Source organism: Siphateles boraxobius, unplaced genomic scaffold (genome assembly GCF_051911475.1).
Source record: "Siphateles boraxobius isolate OS27281-9 unplaced genomic scaffold, OSU_SipBor_1 16, whole genome shotgun sequence".
Taxonomy (NCBI): Eukaryota; Metazoa; Chordata; class Actinopteri; order Cypriniformes; family Leuciscidae; genus Siphateles; species Siphateles boraxobius.
Window position 1 is genome coordinate 8,571,954 of NW_027508766.1, and position 23,266 is coordinate 8,595,219.

Below are 23,266 nucleotides of genomic sequence, written 5' to 3' on the forward strand. Positions count from 1 at the left end.
AATTTAAGAAAAAATACTTTAATTTAATTTAAAATGAATACTTCAACTCAGCAGGGACACATTAGATTGATTACAAAAATGACATTAAAGACATTAATAATGTTTCAAAAAATCCTGCAAAAAATGTATCATGGTTCCCACAAAAACATTAGAACACAGTTCTTTTAAATTGTAATATAATTCAACAATATTATCAACAAAAAAACTTTTGAATAGTAATGTATAGTCTGTCTGGCTTTAATAATGCTTCTGTTTTTTCTTTAACTGTCCACCTCCTAGACCCATCAAACCCACAGATATCCTGCCCCCAGAACGAGGCCATGAGGTCGCTAAGGAACTTGGCATTCCATACTATGAAACAAGCATTGTCGCTCAGTTCGGTGTAAAGGATGTGTTTGACAATGCTATCCGTGCTGCGCTCATCTCTCGACGCCACCTTCAGTTCTGGAAGTCCCATTTAAAGAAGGTTCAGCGTCCCCTCCTCCAGGCCCCCTTCCTCCCCCCCAGGCCACCACGACCTGTGGTGGGCATCCCCGATCCTCCTCCCATGGATGGAGAAGGTCCGGACTCTCTTTTCTGCCAGCTGTTGTGTGCAGACGTCCTGTTCCTCCTCCAGGCCGGGGCCACTCGTGTCTTTGCCCATAAGATGTACCTGGCCACTTCCTGCTCAAAGTTCTATGACCTTTTCACAATGGACCTTGGAGCGGCTGGGCTGGAGAAGGAGGGTGAGGAGAGCTTGGAGGGGAGTGAGGAAGAGGAGCAGAGCCGAAGAGGAGCCAAAGAACAGGCTGGGCGTACCAAAAGCCTGGACATTGATAAGGAGGGTGAAGGTGGCACTAGGGGTTCAAATAGGCTGCTCATGTTGCAGCAGGGCCCACTGAGGACTTCACAGAGCGATAACGCTCTTCCTGCCAGGGGCCAGTCCTCTTTGGGACCCCTGGGAGCAGGCCGTGCTCTTTTGGGATGGGGGCGTGGTTTCCTGGGGGTTTACCTGGAGATGGTGGATGATCCTGTGACAGGTCGGCCGAGACTCATGACAGTAGTGTCCATGGATGAACTCATACAAAAAGGGCCTTTCCAGGTAAGAACAAACTTAAGGCCAATTGACACTGCACCAACAGATGCCGACAGACAGCAACAGATACTTTGTCGGATCAGAGTCGGCGTCAGTCGGCTCTTGTTTAGGCCAATTAAACGTTGAATCGCTGTTTGTCACGTCGGTGAATGTCTCAAAAGTGACGCACTGTAATCTGATGACTGTCGCCGTTGGTCTGCGTCTGTTGGTGCAGTGTGAATTGGCCCTTAGATGACATACAGGATTATAGCGATGACCATGATGTCATTGCATGTTTTATAAGAATCTCTATGAAATCTCTGCGGCGGTGTGACATTATCTGTTTTCCCTTATCTCGGCTCTTTTAGGCAGTGCTGCAGTACCTTTACACGGGTCACCTGGATGAGAAACGTGGGGATCTGATGCAGGTTGCCACCATCGCTGAGCTTCTAGAGGTCTTCGACCTGCGTATGATGGTGGCCAACGTGCTGAACCATGAGAGCTTCATGAACCAGGAGATCACCAAAGCCTTCCATGTGCGTCGTGCCAACCGCATCAAAGAGTGCCTGAGCAAGGGCGCCTTTGCTGGTAAGCAATCTAAAATCAGGGTGAAATATGCATTACGTGTTTCTCTGAGGACACATTAATATAGTATCTATCTATCTATCTATCTATCTATCTATCTATCTATCTATCTATCTATCTATCTATCTATCTATCTATCTATCTATCTATCTATCTATCTATCTATCTATCTATCTATCTATCTATCTATCTATCTATCTATCTATCTATCTATCTATCTATCTATCTATCTATCTATCTATCTATCTATCTATCTATCTATCTATCTATCTATCTATCTATCTATCTATCTATCTATCTATCTATCTATCTATCTATCTATCTATCTATCTATCTATCTATCTATCTATCTATCTATCTATCTATCTATCTATCTATCTATCTATCTATCTATCTATCTATCTATCTATCTATCTATCTATCTATCTATCTATCTATCTATCTATCTATCTATCTATCTATCTATCTATCTATCTATCTATCTATCTATCTATCTATCTATCTATCTATCTATCTATCTATCTATCTATCTATCTATCTATCTATCTATCTATCTATCTATCTATCTATCTATCTATCTATCTATCTATCTATCTATCTATCTATCTATCTATCTATCTATCTATCTATCTATCTATCTATCTATCTATCGCCATCTTTGATTTTCAATGGGAATGAAAGCGAGGCTGTGAGGGATAGGCATGCATCTCTTCAGTGGGTTGTACTGTTATTTAATGTGTTTTGGGATTGTTCTGCTGAAGAAACTGCAAAAATATCTTTCCAAGAATTTTTTTTTTAGCAAAAAACTCCAGACAACATGAGCTGTGGAAAATTATAAGTGATCTATGAGCTTTATATTGCTTTTTACAGCGGATGCCATTGAAAACACAGTAAGTCTATCACTTACAGCCCCGCTTTCATACCTGTGATGGCGCTGCTCTGAATAAGGTCTATATTGTCGATGTTAGATTAAACTCATAAGGAAAATCAGTTCATATAATTTTATGACACAAATGTCCTGACAAATTTTTACCATCATATTGTGAGAATACCTATCTATCTGTTTTATCGTTTTACACTGAGAAACTGAATCAAGTCTTTTCTCCAGTTTTCAATCTTCAACTATAATGACATTTGACAACTTTTGGGAATGAGAAATTTTTTATGAAGTTCTAATTTATATTTTTGACTAATTAACTGTCCTAATTTGCATAATTCTGATTCTTCAGGAGGTACTGGTGTTATTGACTATATCTAATCTCACATTCAAAAGGTTTCCGTAGTGACACCATTGACTCGAGCCTCATGAGTTCTATTTTCAAATCCAGAATCCTGTGGAATTGGAATAGAATAGTTTATTCTGTAGAGCAGTCAATTTGTCTTTCCTTTCCTTCATTCAGTCTCTGTTTTTTTTTTTTGTTGTTTTGAGAAAATACCCAGTGGAGTGCTTTAAAATATCCTTTCATTTGCTGTCAATTAATATTTGCATATTGTGAAAATGTTTGCATTTCTGCTTTGTGGTGTTCTGTGTCGCTTAATCTCTGTTATTGTCATGTCTTGTGTGTTGTGTGCATGTTTGTCATATTTAACCTTTTAATATATAACCTCAACACTCCTGTACTCTCCACTTACACCTGTTTATTTCACTGCATCCTCTGCAATTGTCGTAATCTAATTACTCAACCCTGAAGGTGTTTCTCTCGTGTTTGAAAACCTGAATGTTTTTCATCTCCATTTTGGCCAGAGGACTACTTGTACACTTCCTAAAGCCGACTGTAAGGCCGATTATGAATGTAATTTGATACTTACGACTGATCATACCCAAACGCACAGAGTCAGAGACAGTTGCGTTCAGTCTGTGTTCACAGTCACTGTTTAAAATCTGCTCCAGTTGTTGGAAACAGTCTGTAAGTGTGTTCGGTTCAGTCTTAGAATGTTTCAGCTAGTCATTAAGTGTGTCCCCAGCATAAGGGTATGCTGAAGATTAGAAACCAAATCGTTAGAGATTTATTTGCTTTCCCCGTCAGAGTCAAAATCAGCGTTGAATTTAATTAGGTGCAGTTTTCCCATCATGCCCTTCTGATACCCGCAGCATAATGCTAAACAACCTTCCAACATAATCTGTTGTTTAACGTATTTAGTGAGCAACAGTGAACATGTGGAGTCATCCATGATAGTCTCTAAAGGATTCGCTGCTAAAATAAATTCGCCCCCTATATGGTCTGTCCTTCCCTTCACTTTTTCTGTCTTCTTATCCTTAGCCTTGTCAATCTGTCTATTTATTATCGGTCTGTGTGTCTATTTGTCTTCTCGTCTGTCTCTTTGTGTTCGTCCGTCCACCTGTCTCCCCCTCTGTAGCCTCGACTCTGTGACACACGCCGAGATGTGTGCTCTTTTCCTCCTGGTTTTAGATGTGGTGTTTCGATTAGATGACGGATATCTGCCAGCCCACAAGCCACTGCTCATCTCAAGCTGTGATTGGATGGCAGCCATGTTTCGTGGATCCTTCTTGGAGAGCTATATTGAGGAGGTGAGCAGAGATTTTAGTGATTCATATTTGATTAAATCAGGATCATTGCGCTATCTATGCTAAGGTCATAGACAAATACTGATATGCTTAAATGAAGATTTATCTGAGAAGAAAAACTGCATAAGTATTAAAGATGTGGTCTCATTTACTGTTGCTTGGCGAAATTTTGTGGGGAATTATTATTTTACCTGATGGACTTCGGGTGGAAATATTTCCACTAAACTTTGGCACGTGACCAATAGGAAGCTGCTTGGTTTGAAAGTGACCTTCATGCATCTCTACGCTATTGACCATTTTTTATGCATTGCCTCACAATTAATTTTTTTTGTACAAAATTTTGCTGAAATTTCGTGCTAAAATGTGATTGGCCTGCAAGAAGTGTATTTTGTCTTACTGCACTCAAAGATTTTGTTTCACTTTTAAACTTCGGTTAAAATTAAATCTACCTGTACAGTAATACAAATACACTTGTGGTAGGTATTTTTACATTTTTTTTATTCTCACACCTTGTCTACACTAGATGCGAGCGACGCGATACGACAAAAGCAAATAGAACCCATTATAATTACTGATGCTGTCTACACTGGATGCAACACAACACAACAAATCCCTGAAACGGATGTCCCTATTTCTGACTTACGCCTAACGCTCGTAATGCTTCTCATACGAATAACAAATAGATTTGGAACGGTCGTTTTATCCCTGACAATTGTCATGTCCAGTGTAGACACTGTGGTAGTATCGACTAGTTTACCGGTATTTTTGGCATCAGTATTCTGTCGAATGGGTTTGATTTAATCTCAACAGAAAATTGGCTACAACTTTTTCACATTTTTAGTTTCGCCTAAATTTATGGACCCACAAAATAATGATTAGACTCAGTCACCTTGATCCTTCCTACCCTGGAGCTCTGACAGATCCCACTAAAAAAGTGGCACAGGTAGTTAAAACTAGGCCACCTCTATGACAGCCTGACCCACATTGATGCAGCTGCGACAGGAGACCATCTCATCCATATGGATGAATTAACAGCCCCGCAGGTCTAAACAGGCCTCTGAGGAATGTGCTCCAGGCAAACTGATGCCCAGACTGAGAGGAGGTCCTGTGCCAGCGGGAACACACGCTGAGATATATCTGCTTTCTGTCTGCTCTCTTGTATTCAAAAGAGGGAAACTAGAAGGGGTCTAGAAAGATTTATTTGCTGTGATTGAGGTTGTAGACCAACTTTAGGAGTTGGTCTAGTTTTGACATTATGGCAGAGTCATATTATTATAGGTTGGCATTAGTTGTAATTGTTTTACTCTAAAACATTTTTTTTTAAATCGCTATATGAGTTTCCTTTTGAGAAAGAATGAAATCTAAAATAGAGTAAAAACATTAATATTATGAAATATTTTTGTCATTTAAAATAACAACTTTTTATTTTAATATATTTTAAAATGTAATTTATCACTCTGATGGTAAAGCTGAATTTTCAGCAGCCATTTCTCTAGTCTGCAGTGTCAGAAATCATTGTAATATGCTGATTTGGTGCCCAAGAAACATATCTTGAAAATGAAAAAATGATGCTGCTTTATATTTTTGTGGAAACATTTTCAGGATTCTTTGTTGAATCGGAAGTTGAAAAGAACAGCATTTATATAACATAGGAATCTTTTTTAACATTAAATGTCTTAACTCTCCAATTTAATGTGTTCTTGCTAAATAAAAGTATTAATTCCTTAAAAAAAACATACTATTGAACTGTAGTGAATATAAGTTTCCAAATCAAAAGGTCTAGAGAGTAAATGGTAGACAAATTTTCCTTGACAAGGTGGATCAGGTACTTTTTTTTCCATCTGTATTTTGCTTATATCCTTTTCATGTGATATGTACGGAGCCCTGCATATGATATGTGAAAAAAAAAGTATATCATGGCCACGAATTACCAATTCATTCCCACGACTTATATTTTTACTAATTCGTTCCTTCGTTTTAAGTAAATCGTGCGCACGATATACTAATTTGTTCCCTCGTTTTACTAAATCATGGCCACGTTCCCTTGTTTTAGTTAAATCATAACGAAGTAACGAATTAGTTCAATGTGGCCATGATTTACTAAAACGAGGGAACAAATTCTTAATTCATGGCCATGATTGACTAAAACAAGAGAACAATTCTTAATTTGTGGTCACAATATATATTTTTGTCCGCATGTTATGTGCGGGGCTCCATCAAGATATGATCCATGAGATACTATCTCTTTAGATTATGCAAAATCTCTTTCCAAAACAAGCTCATATCTTTGTGTGTGTTTCGGTACATTGCATAGTTTGCAGTAACAGGAAGTCTGTTAAACTGGGCACTTCCTGAATTACAGGCAGAGTCACTTCCTCAGCATCATCAAGTGTAAAGGAAGTTTTAGTCTGTGTTTCTTAGTAAATTGGACTCTAAGGGGTATTTTTCAGCAATGTTTAAATTCATTTCAAGTCAAATTAACAGATGATAACCGTTCCACACAGTTTTTGATAAATTTACACTTGTTTTCTATGGAATTATTCTGACACAGTTTCTGCTTGGCATAAATTTAGCTCATGTATTTTTCATCCAAAACTATTAAATTGGGTGTCAAAGGTTCGCTGTATTCCTTTCTGAGGCAGATCTCACCCGCACACTCTATCCAGGTCTATCCCGTGCACGCTCTCTGATTTCCTTGGGCTACCGACTGTCAGCTCAAGTTCTAGAAAGACAAGCTCTCTTAGGGCAAGAACTCAGAACCAAGCTGACCAACACCCGAGGTAGAGAGACAAGAGGCTGGGTTATAATTGTCCAGGCCTGCCGGTGAATAGGATCGCCCTGTATAACATTACAAGCATTACAGGGAGCTAGATTTACAGCACGAGTACAAACTGATGTGGGAAATAGGATGCTGTCTGCTTTTCTGTTCTGACAGCATTGTCTGAGAGTATGTCCCATAGAGAGAAACACAAGGTGGCCAGAGACAAGTAAACTTGGTTCTGTTTTGACAAGCTTGACATGCTCTTTGGTCAATCGTTGTATTTTAAGGAGTATAATAGAGTTTGATTTTAATGGGAAACTACCCCCAAAAATGAAAATTATCTCATCATTTACTCATTCTCATGCCGTCACAGATGTTTATGATTTTCTTTCTTCAGATAAATACAAAATTATTTTTAGAAAAATAACCCATCTCTGCGAGTCCATGCAAGTGGATAGATTCCTTGACACTTCAAAAACATGCAAAATATTTGTGTGGTTTTTGATATTTCAACTTTGAGGGTTTCATTCGCTTGCATTATATGGACTTACAGAGATGGGACATCTGGGATGGCATAACGGTGACTGAATGATGACAGAATTAATTTTTGTATGGAGTGTCTCTTTTAATTTGTCTCTTTGATGTTTATTTTGGTTGACACTGAAATAGCATCTACTGTATATGTTCCATTTGTTAATACAGTAGCTAACTTTGAGGTAGCGTTATTTCTATTTTGTCTATTATTTGTGCTCAGTGCACATTTAATTCAAGCGGTTTTGGTATGTTTTGATTAGAGATCTCATTAGGAGCAAATTGAGCCTGATTAAAAAATTAAGCCTGTTCCATACATTACAGTAATGATGTGAGGCAAAGAGCAGCCGAATGACTTCTCTCCTCGTCTCCTTTGGTCTGGCACATTGGCAGTGTAGCGACTGGCTGTAGTGAACACTGTACTATTTTTAGAATGAGGTTTTGAATAGAGGGAGCCCTTGACACTGTCTGCACGGCAGCCGGTACAGAAGATGTTGTATAACCAGATTTAAAGCCCTTGCAAGACCTCGGGGTGGCAAATATTTAGAAAGTGTCATTCAGTTGTGTAAAGCCTGATCGTTCACCCGTAAGTGGATTTTTCAGAGTCTGTGCTCAAATGTTTCTTGTGTATAGCTGCATATTATTGTAACGCCTCAGTTTGTGACGCACAGAGTCAAAAGTTGTCCTTGAATGATCTACCAAGGAAGACAATAATGGAGGTAATACAAGGTTTATTAGATGCATACAAAGAAAATAGCCAACGTGCGAAACAGCGTGCAAACATAACACGAACAAAGAACTGAACACAAGCAGGAACTTAAATACACGGAGATGATTAACTTAAAGACGAACAGCTGTGAAGATGAGTGTTAGTGTCCATGATGACTGATGGGTGGCGAGTGAAAACCAAAACTAACTGAACATGACCTATTCTAGTCCCTGCTCAGAAATATGTCTCAAGGTTTTTGAGGTTAGGCAGCGAATAGGTATTACTGAAGACAACTTTAACAATCCACTCAACTTCTGCACTGCTTCTGCATCTGAATGTTATTTATAGGTATTTTATGTTGTATGTTGACATTACATGAAACTCAATGTGAGTCTCAGGAACTGTTCTCTATTTTGAACATGCTGCTTTTTAAGGCAGGAAGTGTCTGAACATATGGGAAACGCTCAGGTGTCAGAATTCTTTCAGCAATATCATACTTCTGAGTGTGATTAGCACAAGCCCGAGCGGAAGCTCAAATGTGAGACGATGTCACATTTTCCCCGTGAGAAAGACGGAGTGAAAATGTAGACAATGAAGGTGGAGACTGTGGTTTCAGGCACTGCTGGTTTTAGTTGATGAGAAGGAGTCTGGTTGATTTTGATAGGTGACCACTTCCTCTGTAACACACATTGCCCTGGGTCTTGACCTCTTTTTCTTCTCAAGGTAGCTTCTATGCTTCTTCCAAGGAACCAATTAAACTGACTATTCATTTTAATATCACAATATCATGTAAATTGCATGCTAAAATCAGTTGAAAATAAACGCTAAAAACTAGTGAATTTAGGCATCACATTATCAAGTACAGCATGAAGAATGGACGTTCATTTTGCAATTTGCTAAAGATTACATTTAAGGGTGCATTCAGTTAGTTATTTAGCAAACATTAACATTGCTGTTCTTCTACTTAAAATACCTATACCACACTGTTAGATGCTGCACTGCCATATATTGACATGGATCATCACTGTGTTTTGTGTAAATTACACTTAGTTTTAGAGAGGTCCACAATAATTCATTCCCTTATCTGTCCAACAAAAAAGAAGCAACTTCTTGGGCATTTTCAGCATCATAAAATCTTTTCACCTGGTGTATACGTATCAGTGTGTATGCTATAGTTTGGTTGAGAAAGCTGGTAAAGAAAGAATGCGTGCATTTCAATGTCTAATTTTCACTCTTCGCGTCACCAAACTATGCTATGCTACTAGCGTGTCTACAGAGGTGGCAGCCGATAAGCCAGTGAGGGTCCTTTATAGTGAAACATCGCAGATCGTGTCATTTTTAACATGACGAAATACACTAAGAGGGGGACCCGCACCATATATAATTAAAGCACATTTTATAGAACTCTATTATGAGAATAGTCTCATGTGAGTGTACACAATTACACAACACAATATATTTCTTAATGTGTCAAACCTTTTAAATTGGCCCCGAACTACTGAATGCATCTTTAACAGTCTTATTATATTACTAGTGTTAAAATCGTATAATCTGATAACTGATATTGGTGTTTTTATACAGTACTGTGCCCCCCTACACCTGTGTCTGCAAAATCTATAGAGTTTGTTTATAGCACCATTGTTATCTTTTTACAGGAAGTTGCCTACTGTGTCTCTTTTAAGTCTGCCCTTTAGCCATAATGAGAGGTCATATTCACACTGACATTCTGTTAATTGGCTTTGAGACAGACAGGTGAAGGGCACCCCTAGGCTTCTGAAGTATCGCTGAGTGTCATCTTGTTACCCCCCAATGTACCATCTCTGACCTATAGAATCTGTGTCGCTTACAGCCGCCGTTCCCACTAACTCCTACTCACGAGGCGGAAGCAGTACAGATTTTGTTTTGACAGTTGTGGTTTGATGCATTTTGAGTCTTGCACTTGTTCTTGTTTAATTCACAACTCAGTGCAGTTTAGAGTAGTAAGAGTAGTAATAGATTTTATTTTCCCCGTGGGGCAATTGGATTTGCGGCACAGTCGCAGGCACTTAATGACATGACATCAGACATAGACATATGACACCAACAATAAAATACAAAACAGTACACTATACTCCCTTGGGTCTGACCAGACCAGCCGGACATCTAGCTTATTTTGGGTGATTTAAAGCTTTTATGGCTTGTGGTACAAAATAAAATTTCGATCTATTCTTAGTCAAAAGTGGTAGACTGAAACGTTTAGAGTAAGTGGACACATGTTGTCATTTCCTAATTGGATGTACATGTTATTTGAAGCATTAAAATGTTACTCATGTTGAGCACTATTTTTAGAGGACAAACCCTACACAAGTGCCAGTGGTTTCCAGGTTGCTAAAAACATCTGCGCCATATAAGTGTTCAGTCCTCAAACAGGGTAACTGCAGAGGCAATTAAATCCACTCCATCCTGTCCTAATTCACAGAGGAACAACTGCTTAGTCTGAGCATGACGACAGCATTAGGAGAAGGTTGCCATGGATTGATTCATAGGCCCGGCACTTTCCTCTTTGTGTCCCTGCTGAAAGCTCTCCCTTAATTCCTCGCCTGTTCCTTGGAGCTGAAAGAATAAGCATGCCTTTTTGCTCTCTACTCTTTTTGGTGTATGTGATTTTGGTTATGAATGGTGTTGGATGTGGGAAATTATGTCATGTTGCCTCCAGGGAACTCACCAGTGTTATTTATGCCCCCAAATCTACCATAATAGACCAATGGCACCAAAATTGCAACTTTCTATGAAGGATGAGCAAAGTGGTCCCACAATAGAGATTTACATTTTTGAAATGCAGTGCTGTTCAAAAGTTTGGGTCAGTAAGATTTTTAAAAAAAAAATTGAAAGAAGTCTCTTTAATTTGATCAAAAATAAAGTCAAAACAATAATAATTGGGAAATGTTATATTATAATAATATAATTAAATATAATTAGCTATTAGCTATTTTCTATTTTAATGTTTTAAAATGTTATTTATTCCTGTGAGGACAAAGCTGAATATTCAGCATCGTTACTCGAGTCTTCAGTGTCACATGATCCTTCAGAAATCATACTAATATGCTGCTTTGCTGCTCAAGAAACATTTATTATTATTAAAACAGTTTTTGAAAACAGCTGTGCTGCTTAATATTTTTGTGAAAATCGTGAAACTTTTTTCAGGATTACTTTATAAATTGAAAGAACAGCATTTATTTTAAATTATAATGAAAACTTTTGATCAATTTAATGTGTCTTTGTTGAATAAAAGTTCGAAGAAAAATCTCACTAACCTCAAACTTTTGAAAGGTAGTGTGTGCTTGTACTAACATGATGTACATCCATTCACTAAAAGCAGAATAATACAGTCATTTAAAAAAAAAATTAAGTGATAATGAAACACCATAAATTAAATTTAAATTGGTGCACCAAGTGGCTATTTTAAATATGATGGCAAAATTTGCCATATCAGAATAGAGAAACTTACTGAATGTTGCATATTTTTTCTGTAAAGCATATCCTGTGTTCACAGTTTACGTATATGATGACAGTCTCTCCTGTAGGCTGGTTTGTTGGCTCTTGTTTATGCAGAGGCCAGGTTTCCCGTAGCGACAAGCCCACAGAGTTATTTTTCCACAGCTTTAAGCTGAGACTGTCAACGGTTTCACACAGTGCTTTAATCTCCTGAAGGATGAAAGACCCCTTGTGGAGGCCGTTGCCCTCGCCCTTCTATCGCTCTCCCAGGCCCTTTCCTCCACTAGCCTTCCTGGACAAATACATCCCTTTCTAACTGCTTTTTTGGCCACTCCGGGTCCTGCCATATCAACAAGAAGGCCTCCTCTAATGGTCAGCAGCCAGGACCATGCAGGTCTCAATAGGGGAGAGGTTTGGAGCAGATTGTTTCATCCCTGGATCAATCTGCTTCCCGAGTTTCCATGTCCTGGAGATGAGCTATGAATAAACATCCCTCAGCGTGGGTTATAGAAATCTGTTCTCACAAACTTTTCTCAACGTGGGCTTTTGTTAATATCCGTGAACTTGAAATATTTAGGGTGTTTTTTTTGCTAACCCACACTTTTTTTTTCTTTCTTTCTATTTTCAGGTGTCAATCCCCAACACCAGTTGTGCCTGTATGAGAGCCGTTCTGGAGTTTCTCTACTGTGGTGTATTGATACCTTGCCCTGAACTGGAGCCAATTGACCTCATAATACTCGCTAACCGCCTCTGTCTTCCCCGCCTTGTAGCTCTAACAGGTAGGTTTGGTAATGGCTCTATGTTTACCTGAAGGCAGACAGTGTACCTTGAAAAAACACTGTATAATGCTGTGGTTAATTAGCCTGGCTCTGCCCTCTTACGTACTTCCGCTCAATTTTCATTTTCCTTCAGTACTACGCCTGGGATTGTGCTGTAGTCTTTGATTTTCTCCGGTCAATTTTTTACCGGGCCAATCAGCAAACAGAGGGAGTGGCTGAGAACGAATGCGTTGATGTCGTGCGTTATTTTGAGTTGTAGTTCAGTGAATGCAGCGGAGAAAGATGCGAGTGAAGTCATTCGGTCCGTTCTGGCAACGCTGCCGAATATCAAGAAGTTAAAGCCGGAGCAAGAACAATCTTTGCTTAGTTTTGTTGGTGGCAATGATGTTGTGGCCCTCCTCCCCACGGGATTCGACATGACATACGTCACGACCAAACGTTAGCGATTGGTTATGGCAGATCTAGAGTGACTCTGGGCAGATCCAATAGTTTTAGACTTCAATAGAGTACCCGCCTACAAGGAAGTTAACGCTTGTCAATGGAGCGGTGCCAGACTTTATGTACAAATGAAATGTACGAGAGTCTGGTGGGACCAGGCTAGTGGTTAATGGGCCTGGGGAGGAAAAAATCTTTTTTTTTTTTTCACACAACTCTTTGAGCATGAATTTGCAAATACATGATTCTGTTGTTTGTCAAACACTAACATGCTGGTTAATATTAAAATTATAACATTTAAACTTGAAAAAGTGAATAAATAAAAATAATAAATATTATCTACAGCTAAACAATACCTAGTGAAAAAAACCCAAGAATTGAAAATCCCCATTTTGACCATCAGGGCAATAATTAAGAAGTTCTAATCAACTAAAGATGTTACGAATCTGCCAGGAAGAGGACGTGTGTCTGTATTGTCTTAATGCATGGCGAGAGGGAAACATTGAGTGGCCAAAGACTCTTCAAGGATCATAGATGGAGAATTGCAGAGATTAGTTAAGTCTTGGGGAAAGAAGCCTACCAAGAAAAAAAAAAAAATCAAACAACCCCTACATCACCACATGTTGTTTGGGAGGGTTTCAAGAAAAATCCTTCTCGCTCATCCAAAAACAAACTCCAGCAAATACAGTTGTCAGACACGACTGGTACTTCAAATGGCACAGGGTCCTGTGGTCACATGAAACAAACAAAAAAGAGCTTTTTGGCAGCAAACACGCTAGATGGGTTTGGTGCACACAAGGATAAAAAGTACCTCATGTCTACAATTTAATATACCGTTGGATCTTTAATGTTGTGGGCATATTTTTCTGCTGGAGGTCCTGGACATCTTGTTCAGATAAAAGTCATTGTGAATTCTATCAAATATCAACAGATAAAAAATCAAAACCTGACGGCTTCTGCAAGAAATCTTATAATGGGCCGTGGTTGGATCTTCCATCAGGACAATGATCCAAAACAAACTCAAAATCAACACAAAAATGTGTTACGGGGCACAAAATGAAGCTTCTGCCATGACCGTCCCAGTTCCCTGACCTGAACCCTAAAGAAAATGATTGGAGTGAACTGAAGAGAAGAAGCACCAACATGAACTTGTGAATCTGAAGGATATGGTATGGAGATTCTGTATGGAGGAATGGTCTCTGGTCTCTAGTCAGTTGTTCTCCGAACTCATCAGGCATTATAGGAGAAAACTCAGAGCTGTTATCTTGGCAAAAGGAGGTTGCAAAATGTATTTAATAATCGGGAGCCAATATTTGTGGCCAATGTGTTTTGGAGAAAAACATTTATTTCATAATGTGATTCCCCACATTACCCCCCCCCCCCCCCCCCCTCCCAACTTTCAATTATTTTACCTCAATGAAAGTTTTTTTATGAACGAAAGATCAAGAGGATAAACAACGCAGATTTATTTTTTAAAGCCATTTTTGATCATATTTACCAGGGGTGCCATTAATTCTGACCACGACTGTACCTCATATGAAAAAAAAAAATTTAAATACATTTTGGTATAGTTTTTTTTTTCACTAGATATTGTTTAGCTGCAGATAATATTTATGAACTGTATACTACAAATCCATTAACATATTTACTGACATATCTCTTGAGACTTGGTGATATAAATATTATAATTTAACTTTTTTTGGAGTACTTCTTTATTGCACAATGCACATTTATTAATATTAAGCCGGATATATGTTTTAATATCACTATTAGTAAGGATAGTATGATCTCTGTATAATATCATTCTTTAAATGCAAGATATTTAAATTGTACCTAAAGTATACTTGCAATAGTTCAAATATACTTTAGTTATCCGGAAATAGTGCCGAGGTCCAACTAACTTAAGTGCATTACGTACAAAATTAGTAGTTCAGATTTAGCTGACTTTAAAGGTTGGATCAGTAGTTTTTGAAATATGCTGTTGGCCAATGTTGATATCAACCCAAACAAACACACCCCTTCTTCATTGCTCCGCCTCCAAAACTCATAATCCAGTCATACCAGCCCTGCTCCAAGTCGATCTCGAACCCCGATCCCCTGTAAGTGAGTCGAGTGCACTAACAATGACGCTAAATACCGCACAGAAGCGCAACAGAATAATGCTTCATGAAAAATAAAGAGCATAATGAACGAATGACAAGGAAGCGCAAAAAATGAACATACAGTGCACAATAGTAATTACAAACAAGAGTTTGTTGTGAGTTGCCAACAGTACAGCAGCTCCAGACACACACTGACACCAGCGCTGGACAGCGTTTCTAATATTAAAAGCTCTTGACCAGACATAACCCTGTATTTTTAAGGGATTTCTTCTGAGCTTTTCTCTTTAGTATTGTGTCTCATCTCTTTTTCTTTCTTGTGTCTTTCTTCAGTTCAAATCTCCCTCTTGATCGTTCTCTCTCTCCTCCACCGTCATACGCCCATTAATGCTGATTGGCTGACACGTTTGTTGTTGTGTCGGACCGACTAACATCCAAATAGCATATTTCAAAAACTATTGATCCCACCTTTAAGGATATCAATTTAGTATACTAAAAGTACAATTGCAGGGTATTTATATTCAGTACATAAATATGTAAATGTATTTGTAGTATACTTAGTATATGTATTTTAAATATTTTTTGGTATATTTATTTTTCACTAGGGATAGCATGCATTATTTGTTAAAGTTGAAGGTGAAAAATGTTTCACTGTTTACGATTTTGTTGTTATGGAGTATTTTTCCCCCGTCAAACTATTAACCATTAAGCCTCACGGCTGACATATTAACACTTGTTCTGTGGTGTTTTGCCATGGTCTACAGAGCAACATGCCATTGACGATCTGTTGCTGTTGTCCGTTAAAGGGGTGGACATTGATGGACATGTGCTGGCCTATCTGGAGATGGCTCAGGTAACATTAATAAAGATGAACAAACAAAGCCTTTGTTAGTATGTTGTGAAGTGGCAATATAAACCATTGGAGCACATTACAGAATTACCATTCATTCATAGCAGCCTACTTTATTCTAGTTCAAAGGATGAACACACTTTGCTTTTCAAATGAGCCTCATTGAGAGAAATCCCACTGTGCCAATTTGTCAACTCCGTTTTCTATCTGCTGTAGTTCCACAATGCCAAACAGCTCTCTGCCTGGTGTCTGCATCACATCTGCACCAACTACAACCGTGTTTGTCGCAAGTTCCCTAAAGACGTGAAGACTATGTCTCCTGGTAAGGGGCAACATTTTTTATTTATTTATTTATTTGATTTATATTATGTATAAATAAATACAAATTCAGAAAGGACACATTAAATCAATCAAAAATGACAGTAAAGCCATTTATAATGGTAATGCAAAAAACTTAAAAAACTCTTCTGTTCATCAAAGAAACCTGAAAAAATTATCAAAGTTTCTACAAAACTATTAAGCAGCACAACCATTTTCATCGTTGAGAATAATAAGAAATGTTTCTTGAGCACCAGATCAGTATATTCAAAGGATTTCTGAAGGATCATGCGGCTCTGAAGACTAGTAATGATGTTGAAAATTCAGCTTCGCCATCACTTAGTGTAACTAATAAAAGTTATATTAAATTGTAATAATATTTAACAATATTACTGTTTTTATTATTTTTGATCAAATAAATATATTGGTGAGCATAAGAGACTATTTTTTAGAAACATTAAAACAAATACCAACCCACACTTTTGCCCAAATATATATGGTGCGTATGTATAGTGTATTGTAGTGTATATATTAAAAAAAAAAAAAAAATACTGTACACTACATTATTTTCTTTTTCGGTATCAGAGTAAACCTATCAAAATAAAATATCAGAATATTTATTACATAAGATATATATGAATAAAAAACGTTGTCACTGGGATAAGAAAAATAAACTAACAAATAAACAATACATTTATACAAAATAAACAATTTTTTACACCTTTTGCAAAAAGTTCTTACTTCTACCATAAACCTAGCTAAATGATGTCTTAGCTATACAACACATAGTATCTATGTTTCATCTCAAGTAAATGTATCTTGTTACAAGGATCTTTAGATATTTTTATATTTAGACACAAATACTGGACAAGAAAATTATTGTCATCTTCTCATTTGTTCTTCCAGAAAATAAGAAACACTTTGAGAAGCATCGCTGGCCCCCTGTTTGGTTCCTGAAGGAGGAAGACCGCTACCTCCGTTCTCAAAAAGAGCGAGAGCGCGAGGAAGAGATTCTACGCAAGCAGCACACCAAACGGGGCTGGTGCTTCTGGAGACATTCATCCTCTTCAGCACCCCACATTTCCTGAGGGTCTGCCTCCATCCATCCATTCAAACCCCCAATACCCCTCACCCTCATTTCAGTCCAGAGGCATGTAGCCAAGCCTGGGGAGCCCTGTTTTTGCTTCAGTGCGTCCGTCCCGACTGCTGGAAGCAGGGGGCCTCTTTGCCTCTGAGCTTTTGTCTTCCCTCCCCGTGCCGGGCCTTAGCGGGATGCCGGCCACAAGAGCTCAGAGCGTGCGTGTCATTAAACGAGAGAAGGCTTGAAGAAAGTCTTAAATCACTCTCACTCTCAATGTTACGTATTCTGCTGTGCGATTGCAACAGGTCTTGTCGGAGCATCACATAGGGAACAGCATCATTGCAGTGACTTGCTTTCGCCTCTTAAGACTGTTATTATTATACAAGACCACACACACGCACGCACACACTCACACCAGCACACCGTCTGAGCGCTGGCGCCCGGGCACACGGATGCTGCATGGTGCTGCTGTGTTGAGCTTTTCTCTTTGAGACCTATTTCTGGGAAAACCGTCATGTGAAATGCCTACAAGCTGAAACATAGCTTTGCTTTGAATACGTATAGCAACTAAAATGGCGGCAGGGATATATACATTTTTGTTGTTGTGGTTGTTAAAATAAAGGGGTGGTAATTGCCCCCACCTACATTATCCGTAAAAAAATTCACCATTTTGGATCTTCTATAGCCCCATATTGTGTTGCCTACTGAAGAACTGTTTTTCAGATCACTTGTCCTGTCACTAACTTTGTTCATGTAATAGAACAGAAAGTGTGGGTAGTTCAGTTCTGTCGCTCACAAAAAGGCAGCACCAAAGACAGACAGGCAAGTCATTCAAACACAAACGCCTTACCAAAATCTGCTGAAATGAAAACTTGACAGCAAGTAAACTAAGAAATTAGGGCTATTTTTACCACTGCCAGGAGAGTATTAACAGTCACAGCTGTTAGATGACATTCTGTTCATGAGTTTTGTGAAATGACCACTAGCAAGCTCTTCAACTTGCTTGCCTTTCACCTCCACCACTGGGGGGCGCCCATGCCTTCTGAGTTTATCCTGCTTTAGAAAGTATTAGCCACTATTTTTTTGTCAATTCTGGGTCAAATCTTCACATCCTTGTGAAATACACAATAGTTTTTGTAGCACTAATTCATTCTTGGCTATTGGCGAACCAAAAAGTATGTTGCGCTGCAAAAAACATGAGGCCTAGGCACTCGAGAATGTAGAAAAAAAAATATAAAAAGTCTTTAAGTTACGCTGTTTCTAATTCCTTCGCTGCTCCCCTCTGTTATTCCTCTGCTCCTCTACCTCTGAAGTTGGCCAAACTGAGGGAGAAAACTATCGATCCACTTCCTGTAGTGTTTGATGCGTTGCAATGTGACGCTTCACTTTGCACTTTACACATGCAGATACAATCGGTGCTCAGGATTAGCCTGCTTCATGTCACAGCTTTCAACCACTAACACATTATCTCTTTAAGGGACGGTCATACTTGAGTTTGAAATTCTTCTGTCACTACAACCGCTTTGAAATGTCACACGCTTCAATTCAACGTATATAAAATGTAAAAATATAATCTACTCCACTTTCATGCAACGCCGCAAACCAGCAGATTTAAAGTTTTTGATCTCTTAATTCGTCTGAGATTGTTCACACGCATTCACGCAATACAAATTTGCAGGTCAGACCAAATTTGAATTTTGGGAAGCAGTGAAACGCAAAACGTCTTTGCTTTACCTTGCATTTCCGGTCTCCGGCATTCACATCAGTACGACTGGAAGTGAACGGAGCGGAAAGTGTAGTGTGACCGTCCCTTTACACAAGTTTACCTGTTTTGACAATCTTAACAAAATATCCCGACATAAGCTGTAAATCAAAAGTGTACCCTTCCTTTTCCCTTAACAAAAAAGTCAAGCTTTTTCTTCATGAAAACATGTTTTGTGGTTAAACTGACAGTTTGGTTCCTGCTTTCAGATGTGCACCGTGAAGCGTCATTAGCATCCGTTTGCTAGAATCTGTCTCGGCTCCCTTCCATCTGAAAACATGAGTGCCTATGACCATGGTACACTTTCCCTTCTACATTCAAGTATTTCTCGGTGAAGCATGTTTGTTTTGCCTGTTTCGTGCCTTTTTAACAAAAGTGTTATTAATACCTACTTTGGGAGTGAATGAGAAATCAGAGACATTTTCAGTTTTCCATGCCACTCTTTTTCTATTTCTGGCTTTCTGGTTTTGCTTCCTCAAGGCTGCACCCTGCTTTTCACACCAGACGAGCTGAAATCATCAACAGCTACAAAAATAGACACGCAGAGCCAATGCGCTCAGACAGGCCGATCTGCACACAAATAATAAATGAATTACAAAAGAAGAGGGAAAACAGAGAGCAGTCGCCTTACCATCTATATGCTATCGTTTTGACATTCACCTGTAAGGGAACTATTATAAGTTCATCCCAGTAAGGTCACCGTGATTTTGACAAGACAGACATGTTCCTAGATCAACATCTATTGTTGATCCTAGAACAACATTCCTATCCAAAAAACATAGTCCTAACGCTATCCATAACTTATCCTTAAAATCAGAGGGGAATGATAGGTGAATAACACTGATGTAGAAGCACCTAACCCTGGTGGTACTGTAAGTCTAAACCTGACATAAACTGTAAACTTGTCCCTCAAATCTGACTGGTTGATTGAAAGGTTGTTCCAGTGGCGTTACTAGAGCCCCTAAAGAGCGAGGTGAAGGAAAAAAAAATGAGATGGGGAGGAATTATTTGGCAATGCTTTTGCATTCTCTCGCAAATGTTTTGCGTTCCCCTTGGAAACGTTGCGTTCGCTCGCAAAATCTTTGTGTTCCCCCGAGAAACTTTGTGTTTACTTAGTTAACCTTCTAGTAACGCCACTTACGCTGTATTTATTGGGGCAGACAAGTAAATGAATGTTTAGAGATTCCACTATGCCTAAAGGCGTTATAATTAGTAAAACAATGAATGTATGACCTTACTGTGTATTTGCAGACTGGCTCTGCGATGAATTATGATCACAGCTTTTTGTCTGCCCCTTGAAGTTAAAAAACATCAGCGATGATGAGCGCTTCGAGAACACTACAAACATTGATATGTTTATTGGGATTGAAAGCATCGTTACGGTGGTGATTTCGGGCTTGTTAGCACTTTTTTTGTTCTTTGACTATTTGCTTTTGCACCCGTCTTGCTTTTGTCTGCCTTTTGATGTGCATGGCATTGACTGTTTCTAAACGGTTGCTTTTTAAAACATTTTGCTTTTTAAAACATTTTGTAGCATAGAACGGTTTCTTCCATTAAAGGTGCTCCTTACGTATTTTGTTCTGTTTTGATCCCTCATACTTGTTATACAATTTTTATGTCAGTTGCTCAAAGTCTTTGTACCTTGTGCTTTAATCAAAACTGCCTTCGTTAACTTTGACTTCGAGGACATGTGATGTATGGTTTTTTGTTGTTGTAATAATTAAGAGGTTTAGTTGATTTCATATAAATAGTATTAGAAAAGGTTAATTTGCCTGTAAAGGGATTGTTCAGCCCAAATGCAAATTCTGTCATTTACTCACCCTCCTGTTTCAGCCGTTTTGTCTGTATAATGAAAGTCCGTGACATCCAGAACAGCTCAACTCAACTTTATTGTATTGACAAAACTAAATATATTTTGTGTTCCACAGAAAAAAAAAGTTTGGACTGACATGACAGAATTTTGCTTTTTGGGTGAACTGTGCCTTTGAAGTGAGAGATTGGTTCAGGCCCTATACTGTGGCTAACTAAATGAAAGATCCCTGCTAACAGTATAACTGCTTGTTAAATATGCACTTTAGCTTCAAATTTGATACAGATAATGTTCTTTGTCTGTTTACTTTCAATTTAACAATAGTCTTGACTGAGTGACACTGTACAGTATTTATCGGTGCACGTTTACAGGTAAGATGTGCATGGGAATGGTCTAAGCGCAACCTTGTATGTAATTATAAATAACTGTAGCTTTCATAAGGAATTATCATGCACTTTTGTCTTGATGAAAGAGAAACTTGCAAAAGTCCATCCATAACTCTCACAGATCATTTAGACTAAATGTTTATCATGTTTATTATTAACAACACATTATACAGTAGTTCTGTTTATTTATTAGCAGTACAGCAATGAAACCCAGTAGTTTATAAGAAAAATGAGAGCGCTTGATTGTGGTCTATTCTTGTGTTACCGTGCCTTTAATTGAAAAAAACCTTCTTTCTGAAGAGGGGTCACTGCCTTTAGTTTTGAATAAGGTAATTGTAGTACACACACACACACACACACACACACACACACACACACACACTTCAGCGAACAGCCAGCAGACCACTGTATTGCTCCTTCTGCATGCCTGTGGCCAGCATGTAGCAATACCCTCTGTCCTTCGAGTTCTGTGAAATATCTTTACACCCCCCCCCCCCCCCCCCCCCCCCCCCCCAAAAAAACACACACACACACACACACATTTTGGGTGTTTTCATCCCTCTTTGGTTGTGCTGAGTGAGTGGGAATCGTGCTTGTTGTGAGCAGAGATCATATAATGGTTTGGATGAGAGTGAACGTAAACGCATGCATATTAAAGTCAGAGGCACACTTGCGCCCTCTACAGTCGGCAGAAGCTTTTTTGTTTTTGTTTTTTACAAAGCTAATGGTAATATAAATTAATGTAGGGCAGGGGGATATGTGATATGTTACACAATATGCTCTTTGGAATAGGATTTTGGTTTGAGTGTATTTTTGTAACATACTAATACCAGACAGCAGTAATTGCAGTGATTGTCTCTGATTTTTGTTTTGTTTTTGTTTTTTACTGAAAACTCACATTTTGTATTAAACTGGAACAGTTAACCACATCTTAATGCTTGTAAAATTAATAATCTGACCTCAGGTCATAGGCAGAGACCACTTCAAGCCCTTGTTTCTGTGTTTGGTTTCAACAAAAGGGCTGTATTACTTCTCTGAACAACATCTGTCAGTTAAAGTGGAGCACTTGCATTCCCTTTGGCAGACACTGTCTCTCTTTCCAATTGTGTGGTGAGTTGAACTGTCTAAGTGGTCCTTAACATTTTTTATTGTCTTCTTGAGGTGAGGTATATAGGTGTTCGGCTGACCCTTCCCTTGACCTCTCTTCCTCCTTCAAATCTGTGACTATTTAAAGCTGTTTTGCACTTTGTGGTTTTCTTTTTAACTTCTTGGTTTGATTAATTATTGTTCCTGTCCTAAACCGAAAAGTTTCTGATTCTGTAATTATTGTCCTTGTTCTGAACCAGAAAAGCACACACACACACACACACACACACACACATGCACATACACCATAAAAACTACTAAGGGCTTTTAATATACAAAATCAGAATGCTTTTGCTGCTGTTGCAAAAAAGAAAAGAAAAGAAAGAAGAAAACATTTCACTGAATCGTTTGTAATATTTTTGAACAACTGTGATTTGTACAAAATGGAGCAAAAAATGTTATCTGTTTCAGTATTATAATGTTTGCTTGGCTTTTAATAAAACTTAACTGAACTCTTTGAACTCATTTCTGTGTGTGTTTTATCTTTTAGAACATTGACTGGACTAGGTCACTTATTGGCCATTATTAATTTGTTACATTACCATTTTAGCATCTTTTAAAAAAAATATTTTGTCATATTTACATTTACTGTTCTCTGGCTTGCATATAAATGGGAAACATATACGCAATTTTATGTGAGATTTATATAAAGCTTCTTATGTGGAAAGTCACTACTGTTAAATGTCCTGCAGAGGGAGACATACACGGGTTCATACGACTGTTTTAAGCACTTTCTCTTGTTAAACGCTAAATTAAATATATTTTAGCATAAAATATAGCCTTTAAATATATAAATTATATTGTAATTCGCACTTTCATAATCTTTTTCTTTTTCCAGTTGCTCGGGTTTGTTACAGTAATGTACTGTTAATCATCTGGCTGTTGAGTTGACTACTTCAGAATGTAGCTGACACATCGAAAAGTTACTGCCTTCCTTCCCCAAGTCCATCAAATGCCTA

The 23,266-nt window shown here is 38.3% G+C and overlaps 1 protein-coding gene across 7 annotated transcripts in view; it reads left to right on the forward strand.

Annotated features, from left to right (window-relative positions):
- Nucleotides 1-22,768, forward strand: part of rhobtb4 (Rho related BTB domain containing 4) — a 65,614-nt gene extending 42,846 nt beyond the window's left edge. For all 7 annotated transcript variants that reach the window (XM_077231494.1, XM_077231496.1, XM_077231497.1 and 4 more), the window contains 7 exons: nucleotides 280-1,081; nucleotides 1,423-1,642; nucleotides 4,051-4,169; nucleotides 12,270-12,420; nucleotides 15,719-15,807; nucleotides 16,021-16,126; nucleotides 17,029-22,768. In XM_077231494.1, coding sequence (XP_077087609.1) covers nucleotides 280-1,081; nucleotides 1,423-1,642; nucleotides 4,051-4,169; nucleotides 12,270-12,420; nucleotides 15,719-15,807; nucleotides 16,021-16,126; nucleotides 17,029-17,210 — 1,669 coding nt within the window. In that variant the 3' untranslated portion in view covers nucleotides 17,211-22,768. The remainder of the gene's footprint in view (nucleotides 1-279; nucleotides 1,082-1,422; nucleotides 1,643-4,050; nucleotides 4,170-12,269; nucleotides 12,421-15,718; nucleotides 15,808-16,020; nucleotides 16,127-17,028) is intronic.
- The last annotated feature ends 498 nt before the right edge of the window (nucleotides 22,769-23,266 follow it).